Raw genomic sequence first — 10,444 nt, 5'->3', positions numbered from 1 at the left:
TAAATTAAACTATGAGTAGAACGAAATTTAAACATATATACATCAAATAAACAATACAAAATACACTACAATTATTTATCATGATTTTGTCATCAGTATCAAGTTAACTTATGACAACTCAATTAACAACATTATTAATACTAGAAATCCTTTCACATACAAGTGTGAAAACCATGGGTTTAGAACACATATTTATGTTTAAAAATAGCATGCAATAAATAATAAAACATACATATAAATATGTACGATAATAAATTTAAAAAGATTGTATTGTAAGTAAAACAAAATTATTTATCATGATTTTATCAACAATTGTTAATGTTAAGTTTATTTGTGACACGAACTCAATTAACAATATTATTAACATAAACAAATAATAGAGATAATAACTTGTGCATATTAAAATAAATTATATAAAATATTTAAAAATGAAACATTAGATAAGTGATAAATTTAAGATTTTAGTAGTCCAATTTGTGTAGATTCAAATCCCACTATATGCATATTTTAATTAATTTGTAAATAATAAGACAAATACCCTCAAATAGTATAACTTATTTTAATTACAAATAGACATTTCTGTAATTTTTTAACCGAGCTGATGACTCGATTGAGAGTAACACCAACTCAGTAAAATATTTAATAAATAGTTTATATATTAAGAATTATGACCATCTACAACCAAAATGATTGGGCGCATATCAAGAGCATAATAAAAGTTTTCCAAATGAAAATCATAGTTCCCATGGGGACCAAGGAACATCTATCCAGTCTAACACATTAATGAGTCATGGTACAAACAAAACTTCAATTCAGTTGAATGCATTTATAGCAGGTAAACGAGTTCACAAGTAGATGCAGGATGTAATCCTGGCCCCTAAAAACTGCTACAACATTCCATCCATGTGCATCTGGGAAGGTGGCTTCGAGGACGCTACAGCAGTTCTGAGCTTCACTACGCCATATATATCTCAAATCTTTTGAAACCTGTCACGTAAAAAGCATTAAACAATAATGGCATGATTTCCATATATGCTCATGTTAACCCATATATAAATATCCTTTATACTAATCTTACTACAGATTTTCGATATAATGTCATAATTATATTCCAATGGTAATCTTAAAATGTTTGACTCGAGGAGTTATAATTCTGCTTCTGTTGTGGAGATATTGACTTTCGGCAGTATGTTTCTCCATTTATTTGGACACCAAAATTTATGAATTTGAGAAGAAAAAAAAGAGGGGAAGGGGAGGGGAGGGAGAAAACCCTGTTGCATATGCTTACAGTGGGAAAAGTGGCTCATAGAAGGCAAAGCTTAATATAGCTACAAGGAATCATAATGTTTGTAGCAGTGATAGTACAGTACAGCAATCAAGCTACCCGGCAGAAATCAATGGTTCCAAGTCACAAGAGATTACATACAAACAACTCCCAACTAGATCCTAATATGGTGGGGGTGGTAAATGTCGTAAATCCTTTTGTACCTGCTTGAATGATGTCAATCCTACAACTATTATTAAGCCACATGATATGTGCCCAGACTTGAATCCCACATAGGAAAGCATGGGAACTTATGTATGCAATTTTCTTGTAGGCTGTTGAACCTAGACTCTCCAACCTCAATAACTAGCTTTTGGAGTTTGGTTCTCCCAAAGTCCATATTGATTGGTATTAAAGGCAGCCATAATGTCTCTTAGTTGCAATCATGCGGCACAAGTGGTGACATTGATATTGCCGTGCTCACCCAAGGCTTGGAAAACATTAAGGCAAAGTCAACCCACAGCTCAGATGGTGACGTTGATGCGGCAGTGTTTGCTAACTCACATGGACGCCAAGATTGCAGAGAATAGTGGACTAATATGTTCCCAACTGCTAGGTATAGTACTTGGATCCCACCTAGACAAGTATGGGATTTCCTTGGTGGGGTTTATAAGATCCTAGGCTCTACAACCTCGACAGCTAAGTTTTGGGATGTGGTATTTCAAATGTCCATATCAACACAAGAGCCCTTGCCTCCACTCCCAGTTCTCTCACTCAAGTACATTAGTGTTACTACTGTAGGGAGATTATTGCTAAAACAGCATCCTCGAAAGTAAACAATTTGTAGCTTTATTCAAGCATTTTGATAAAAAGTTCATGGTTCCAATACTCGGTGCATCCAACAAATCAACAGGTAAATATCTAAGTCACAACATGATCAACTTATTCACATTAGCTAAAATTGTGAATAATGCAGTTCTCACTAAATTCTTCTTTTAATTTACTCAAATCTTAATTTTTCACATTTTTTAGTGAAAACCGAATCTTATTTCTCGACAATAGAACTCTCCTACCTTGTAAAAAGATCTGTCCATGGGTCAGGTGGCCATCTAGCTCAATAGCCCCGACCCAACCTAAGCTTGGACATGAGTTCTTTAACTTCGGACTTGCCTAGATTGAACTTAAATAAAACGAAAATATTTTATTTAAAATTTAATTATTAAAATATATAAATATAAATATTTATTAATTTATGAATAGTAAACCGGCTGCAACCTGGCCAAACCCACGGACAGGTCTAATCATGAACAAAATATCATATTTTTCAACATACCATATTAGTATCTTGAGATGATTAAGAAGATGATACAATTTTACTTTTCTAAAACAACCATAAGTTACCCGGACTCTATTTTTCTTAAGCACCTGTCGAGCCATGTTTGACACATATGGAACATGGATCTTGAGTTATGATCCTCATAATATGAGAAAAAAAAATAGGCATAAATCTGTCAGGCACATACACTTGACAGGCAACCCCAAACCCAGGCAACATAAATAATAATACCCATAATAAATGGACTAATAATAGGTAGATCTGGGTGAACCCACACTGAAACACCCTCGCAGAAATATAAAATATTACAGCATCTTAGGTTTGACCTAGAGCTTGTTATGGCTCGTACCACTAATAGGTCAAGATGTAAGGTTCAACCTTTCCCCTGTCTTTTCCTCCAGGTCATGTCCTAATTTAAAAGAAAAAAGTTTTATAAACTTAAGAAAAAGTAGCAAGGAATAAAAAATTTCTGGCTTAAAACTTAAGTCGTTGAACCAATACTGAGCAGAGCATCAAAATTGAATTAAATACTACTATGACAGGAAGCATACCTTGCTATGTTGAAGGTGACAAAGCACCATTCTCCAAATTAGCTTCCAAGTTCCAGCCTCTGCAATGGTAAAGATTAATTAGGCTCGATGCTAGAAAAAGCCTGGTATGCAAAATGCACACCAACTCGAAAAGGTAGATACCTCTCAGCAGCTTCTCTCCTCAGTTCTGCTATATGCTTTTCAGTATGAGAACAGGCAGCATGAATTTCAATGTTTTTCAGACTAAGCTCCTTCCATTGCGTGGACAAAGCATTGAGCTCATATGCAGTGTTTTGCTGATCAGTCAGATGAATTAATATGCTTATCAGCTTTATTACAAGATTGCACCAAATCAAGGTACGATGGGGCGTGTTTGAAATTAAAATTACCTGATGAAATTTTCTTTCACGGTTTACAGTTTCAATTTTCTCATTTTGCTGTTGAGCTAGTTTTTGCATCCTGCTGAGTAACAAGGGAAGAAAAAGAAAGAATATAGTGAGTATGTGAACTTAAACAACAAAATATGCAGATAGCATGATCAGAGACTCAGAGGCTAGCACTATAGAGTTTCAACCTCGCCAAAGTTCAGCTCTAAGTACAACTTCAGTTACCATAACATAAACATATTTCCCATGGAAAACATTTTATCCTTTTTCTAGTATCTCCATATATGCTTTAGTTAATACATTATCTACATAAGCCATGGTTCTCTAAGAACTTTTGACTTTATACCATGGCCAAAATAAGTTACCATGATCAGCATATTTTCTGGGATCATTCTTCTTCCTAAGTTGATAATCTTACCTAACACAAACTGACATTGAATCATGGAAAGGAAAGTAACACATATTAACAAGCACAGAACCTCCCCCACCCCCCCAACAAAAAAAAATGGAAAAGAGAAAAGGGGAAAATTGAATAAATAAGCAGTGCATCAACATCCTCAAGTCCATTTCCATGTTACAAAACCAAAGGCAACAGTTTACCATATATGGAAAAGCTGTTTCTGCATACAAACTAGACCTCTTCACTAAAACAATGGGTACCAAACGTGACACCAAATATCATCCTCTTTTTAAAGTTGAATTTACTTTCTTTTCTGTACAGTCCACATAACATCAACTAAACCACTTTGGGCACCTGACGTGGATGCTTTTATTGGAATAAGAGTTTTAGTTTTATTTATTTTCTTTATTATATCAGGTTTTATTAAGAATTTAAGTTTTACCTATTTCTCTATTATATTAGGTTTTTATTTGCTTCATAAACTCTAAGTTAGGAATTCTATTTTATGTCAATTAGGACTCTTTCCTTTGTTATTAAAGTCTATAAAAGTCTACCAATATGAAATAAAGAGGTAAGCAATTATTCTATCAAAAAGAAGAGTTATTTTCAGAGGGGGTTTAGTCAAGGATGAATCTGCCTCTTTGAGTAACCATAGGTCAAAGCAAGAATTCTTCCTTGTCTAGACCCGTGACTAGATCCTACGCCAAGGTGCATAACAACTTGGTATTGGAGCCTTCTATCATGGGTGACAAAAAGACTTTGGCAGCCAAACTGGAGGCTTTCATGGCACTAATGGCTACAAGGCAACAAGCATTAGAGGAGCAAATGGCAGTGTTATCTCTTCTGGTCCAAAAGACAACGAAAGGGTATTCACATAGTGAGGAACAGGGCAGCAGCAAAGCCAGAAAAAGGAATTTAGACTCGCAACAAGGTGGGTGCATGGTGCCACAATACTCTAAGAAGGAATTTCCCACTTATGATGGTGTTGGAGATCCTTTATGGTGGCTGAAAAGATATGAATTTTTTTTGGCAATCAACGGACTAACGAAGAAGACAAAGTAGGCTTAGCTTCATTCCATCTCTTAGGAGAGGCACAATTGTGGTTTGATCAAATGGAAGAAGAGAAGGCAAATCTTGATTGGGGGCGCTTCAAAGAGTGTTGTCATGTGAGGTTTAGGCCACCTATGAGTAATAATCCCTTGGAGAAATTGGCCAACCTGAGACAAACTAGGACTGTAGAGGAATATCAACACCAATTTCAATCACTATTGGCCAGGACTACTGATCTTAAACCTTAACAACAAGTAAATCTCTTTACTGCCGGGTTGGTAGAGGAACTTAGAATTGATATTGAGATGCAACAAGCGGAAAACCTTGGAGTTGCAATGAATATGACTCACACATTGGAACGTAAACAAAAGGTCTCTTCCAAACTGTCGTCTCGAGCCATCCTAAACTGGCCAACTTCCCAAAACATTAGCAGCAATTCAAACATTTTAACAACTAAGAGCATTGCAAAAGGAGGGAGACAAACAATGGAACCAACAGGGAACAACAACAAAATAGGTTCTTCTGCACCATTTATTAAGAGATTGGCACGGAAAAAATAGCGGAAAAAAGGGCAAAAAGGTTGTGTTATATATGTGACAAGTCTTATTCCATGGGACACAAATGTAAAAGGTCATTTTGGATATAAGAACGAGATGTTGAAGGCAAGCAAGATGATGATAAGGTAGATTTGGATAAGTTTTGAAGCTTATTTTGAATTTGAGCTTGAGGACAAACTCAACTCCGAGAGGGGGAGTACTGATGTGGATGCTTTTATTGCAATAACAGTTTTAGTTTTATTTATTTTCTTTACTATATTAGGCTTTATTAAGAGTTTTAGTTTTACTTATTTTCTCTATTATATTAGGTTTTTATTTCCTTCATAAACTCTAAGTTAGGAATTCTATTTTATGTCAATTAGGACTCTTTCCTTTGTTATTAACAGTCTATGAAAGGCTGTCAATATGAAATAAAGTGGTAAGCAATTATTCTATAAAAAAAGAAATGTTATTTTTGGAGGGGTTTAAATCAAGGACGAATCTGCCTCTTTGAGTAACCATAGGTCGAAGCAAGAATTCTTCCTCGTCTAGACCCGTGACTAGATCCTACACCAAGGCGCATAAAAGCACCATACTCATGTCAATATGATATGACACAGGTACTGACACAAGATATGCATCAGACACTCCTCTGAAAAAATTGACTCTTCTTCTCACAAAGAATATAACAAAGCTAAGGAAGAGACATCAGATGAAAAGATTGCTTGCTAGTGTAGTTGTGCAAATTGTCGATGTAAGATGTGCTTCTCTACTCTGGTAACATGGTAGTTTAGGAAAACAAACAGAAAATGGGTACACTATCTTCAAGACAGAGTTACACCCGCTATCAAAATGAAGAAAATTAGGTGGAATGTATGATAGAGTAAGATTTTCTTCTATTGCAATTGGGCTTCAAACTTTTAGGCCTACAATCATTACCTTAAGTAAATAATTAATCTTAACCTAACCCAAAAGGACAAAAGAATTGTACCTGGACCTTCTTTATATCTTTCTTGACGTATGAAGTCCAACTTCAGGTTGTGAGTTTAACGTGTAAGAGTTTAACTATTAAAAATAATTTAAGTATCTAAAGATAATAAATTTGACGTACTAGAAATTGTACTAATATACTTTTTAGTTATCCTACATATCCATATCATATTTTTAGACACTTTTATCTTACTCCACAAGTCCAAAACTTTGGACTGCAAAGGTAGAAATCAACAAAAATGCTAAACCGCCAACCTGTTGAGGCCCTATGGAATCAAACAAGGTTGGCTTTTATGCTAGACATGCTTGCCAAATCTAGCCTAAGGCTGTCACTTTAGCCAAGGAAAACAACTAAAATTTGATTCCTGTAGATTGAGAACTTCAATATATGACAACTGGTAGCACCATATCCATCATATCAGAAAGAGTGCATTTCTGCCATAAGTCACATATTCCCATAAGTCTCTTAGCTTAAATCTACCAATTCAAACAAGAAGCAAAACCACTTTCAATTTGCCATGAAAATAACATCAATGTTGCAGTTATTAGGGAAAAACCTGGCCAAAAATCCTCCCAGTCGTTGGTTGTTCTGTCTCCAAACATCAGGGCCATATTTTAACATCAACTCCAAATTTTCCAACCTGAAACCAAGCAAAGATATACAAGACAAAAATCTTAACATTGCATGCAAACAGCATCAGAAGTTATATGTATACAGCGTAAAATTTTAGGTGGAATGGCCCCCAAACTTCCCCAAATTTAACTGACGAGGGATTTTCATTCATCACAACTTGAATAAAAAGCAACTACTGCCATGAAACTAGAATCCTTAACGAAATAACACAGTAAAATAGAAGAGAAGCACGTAATTAATTTCTTAATGATTCACAGAAGCATGGAACAAAAATATCATGAAAGCAAAAAAAGGTAATTTCATAAAATATCCTAATCTATTCTTTCTTGCTTATTCAAATAACTAAGAGAAGAAACTGACCTAATTACTTGATGTTGCAATGAGCGCTGAGATCTTTGAAGTGCCTGTTTCCAAGCAGTTTCATCGTTTCTCTTATTCATGGGCGGTGGTTCAACTTGATACCGTGAAGAAAAATCAAGGGTCACGGGTGGCCTACCCGCTCTGACGCGCTCATATTCTTTGCCAATCATTGGGTGATGCTGAGATCCAAACATGGATTTTTAAAACTTCAATAAAGAAAAACCTCAAGTATTCCAAAGAAAAGCCCAAATTGGGGGGATAATAACCTGAAAATTGAAGGAGGGAAGAGGGGGTAAATCCTTGAGGAAGTCAGCTGGCTTCTTGATACTCTTTCGCATTTCTTCTTCGACCAATCGATCAACCTCTTCCTTGACCATTGGGTTCCCGTAGTCGTCGTCAATGTAGGGTAATGCGTCCAAAGTCTCGGCAGTCGAAGCAGAGGCCCATGGCCGAGCAGTTTCAGGCGGTGCCTCCAACATAAGGATCTCTTCGCCGTTGCCGCCCATTGTGTATATCTCTAGCTTTTCCCCTTCAACTCTCTGATACTGTTTCCCCTTAAGGGTTAGTAGTGGCTTTTACAGACCAAGCCACTTAAAATTTTAAAAGGTAGGGCTTAAAAACGCTAAGAAAAAATTGAGAAAAATCAATAAAAGTTAATTAAAAAACGGGTTTACCTCTAATCATATATATTAAAATACAATACAACAAGGTGCATAACTCTATATTGCGATTTGCGAAAAGTGTCGTATTTTTTATTTTTTATAATTTTTAAATATTTAATTTAATTTTTTATTATTTATTTAATTTTTAAAAATTATTTACTTTTCTCACTAAATTATCTTTTTAAAATATTTTAAATTATAAGATTATAAAATATTATTATTTTTATTTACCATAAAAGTACGGTAAATAAAGTGATAAATATATAAATAAAAATTGGATAGATGGACAAGGCAAATATAATTTGAAATATAATATATTTGTAATAAATATATGGTTATATAATCTGGGTTACGAGGGATTAAGTTTTAACAGTTTTCCATAAAAAATGATGTGTATTTGTATGTCAATAAGGGTACCTGTTATAATGACTTGTAAATATTAAAAGTGGGATATTGTATTTTTTTTAAAAATTTTGAACTAGAGTTAATATTATCTTGAATTATGATATTTTGATATATCACGTCATGAAATTCGTCAGAGTAGTCTATGTGATAATATATCAGTATGGATATGTGTGGTATTAAATTAGGATATGACTGAGTATGAATTGATAGTATTATATTCTACGTAAGTATCTGTCAAATCGGTGTGTCGTTGAAAGCACCAAATATATCATATCTCTAAATAACGAAAAGAAATAATAATAAGGGAGTAGGGTCAAATCCTCAAGGAATGGATCGCCACAGCTCCTTGTTTCTTAAAATCTCGGGCACAGTCGTGCCCAAGAAAAACAACTGACCTAGAAAAAATAAAATAAAACAGAATTAAAAATATGATTGAGTTGAAATTAAATAGATTGAAATCGTAATTGTGATAATAAACAGAATTGAGAAAAAGGGGTTTTTGATTGAGGGATTCTGGCTTCTGGTTATCTTGATCCTCCTTCGGTTCAATCCTAGGCTTTTAGGTGATCCTTCTCATGACCGAATAAGCCAATTATAGTTGAAGAGGACGCCTACGACCACCAGCTCCACTTAGGTTATAGCCTTACGATCTAGAGAAACCTAACTCTAGCCAACCGTCACTTTTGTGGGACCATTTTACACTAGATCATTGTTTCTCAATGGCGAAGTTCACGCCATTTTGTCTCTTGGGCTCGACAACCTCTGACACAGTAAGTTAGTGAACTTATTGTGCAACCTTCCCAAAACATACAAAGCTGTCGTCTTTGCACAAGATGAAAATATTACTTTTACAAGGACATGGATGGAAACGCTAGTCCCGTAATGTGGAGAAATGATGAATACTGGTTGAGAAGGGCTAAGTGCGGGTTTTAAGCCTCATGAACTCTTTTGGAGGAGTCTTGATAACCTTTGGCTAAATGAGTTTAGTTACTTATGCTTTTTGGGAAAAAACACAAGTTTTAATGAAATGGAATTTTATTGAAAAGGAAACAAAAAGGCTAAGAGCCTTAGGGGGAATGAGTTTTTTACAGAAGTGATGAGTGAATATTCATGCCACTCTATCCCCTACTTATAGTACATGAAAGAACCTAGTTTGTTCCTATTTAAACTCTAGATGATAATGTTTAAGAGATATTATTTGAAATTAAATCTAAACAATATAATAATCCTAAAAATAAAATTCAAAATTAAACAAAGTCTTATGTTCATAAATCTCTTCTTTGAAATTTTGCCCTAAGTCTTCTACAATTTATATTTTCGGCACAACTTCTTCCCTATTTCGTATGCTGAACCGTTTTATCTTTAAATTCACGCTTTTTCCCCCAAATTTCCTTTTACTTTCAATTTAGTCCCTACAAGATAAAAAAAACCCATAAACAGTCCAAATTAATAGAATTGTACTCAAAATATATATGTAATTAACACATAAAAGTATGTCATTTTAAAGTATTATCATATTCCCCTCTACTTAGCCCATGCTTGCCCTCAAGTATGGTTCTTATTCCATTGTGTAATTTAGATTTTACCATAAAAGAAGTATCACTCCAAAGTTTTATAAAAATTAGGCATAATGCATATAAAAATAAAAAGAACATTTAGCTTGCTTTAAGTAAAACTAAAAAGTACTCCAACTTAAATACACAAAAATTAAATCGACTTGGATTATTTCATGAAAGGTAGGTAATTTACTAAACTTAACAAAACATCCTATTTGTTCCACCCATAGTCCCCAAATTTAATTCTCTTTTTTCTTTCGTTGATTTTTTTTATGTATTGGCCCTTTTAACACGAAGTGGAATGACAACCCAAGCACCCCACCCCGGATACTCAG

At 34.4% G+C, this 10,444-nt stretch overlaps 1 protein-coding gene across 5 annotated transcripts; it reads right to left on the bottom strand.

Annotated features, from left to right (window-relative positions):
• Positions 1-701: 701 nt before the first annotated feature.
• On the bottom strand, positions 702-8,176 carry LOC107962288 (pre-mRNA-splicing factor SPF27 homolog). 5 transcript variants are annotated; one of them, XM_016898607.2, is made up of 7 exons: positions 7,753-8,176; positions 7,487-7,665; positions 7,050-7,133; positions 3,520-3,589; positions 3,293-3,426; positions 3,152-3,210; positions 702-987 (listed from the first exon to the last, which is right to left on the bottom strand). In XM_016898607.2, exons 1-6 carry the CDS (start codon positions 7,990-7,992, stop codon positions 3,156-3,158), a joined length of 762 nt encoding a protein of 253 aa, XP_016754096.1. In that variant the 5' UTR covers positions 7,993-8,176; the 3' UTR covers positions 702-987; positions 3,152-3,155. The 5 variants fall into 5 exon arrangements, with proteins under 5 accessions (XP_016754096.1, XP_016754094.1, XP_016754095.1 ...); XM_016898605.2 differs by having other exon boundaries at positions 3,520-3,592; positions 7,753-8,104; XM_016898606.2 differs by lacking the exon at positions 702-987 and adding an exon at positions 2,823-3,009 and having other exon boundaries at positions 3,520-3,592; positions 7,753-8,094.
• Positions 8,177-10,444: the final 2,268 nt, after the last annotated feature.

This window comes from Gossypium hirsutum, chromosome A06, assembly GCF_007990345.1.
Source record: "Gossypium hirsutum isolate 1008001.06 chromosome A06, Gossypium_hirsutum_v2.1, whole genome shotgun sequence".
Taxonomy (NCBI): domain Eukaryota; kingdom Viridiplantae; phylum Streptophyta; class Magnoliopsida; order Malvales; family Malvaceae; genus Gossypium; species Gossypium hirsutum.
The sequence above is the reverse complement of the archived record's forward strand: the minus strand, read 5'-3'. Positions and strand labels throughout refer to the sequence as shown.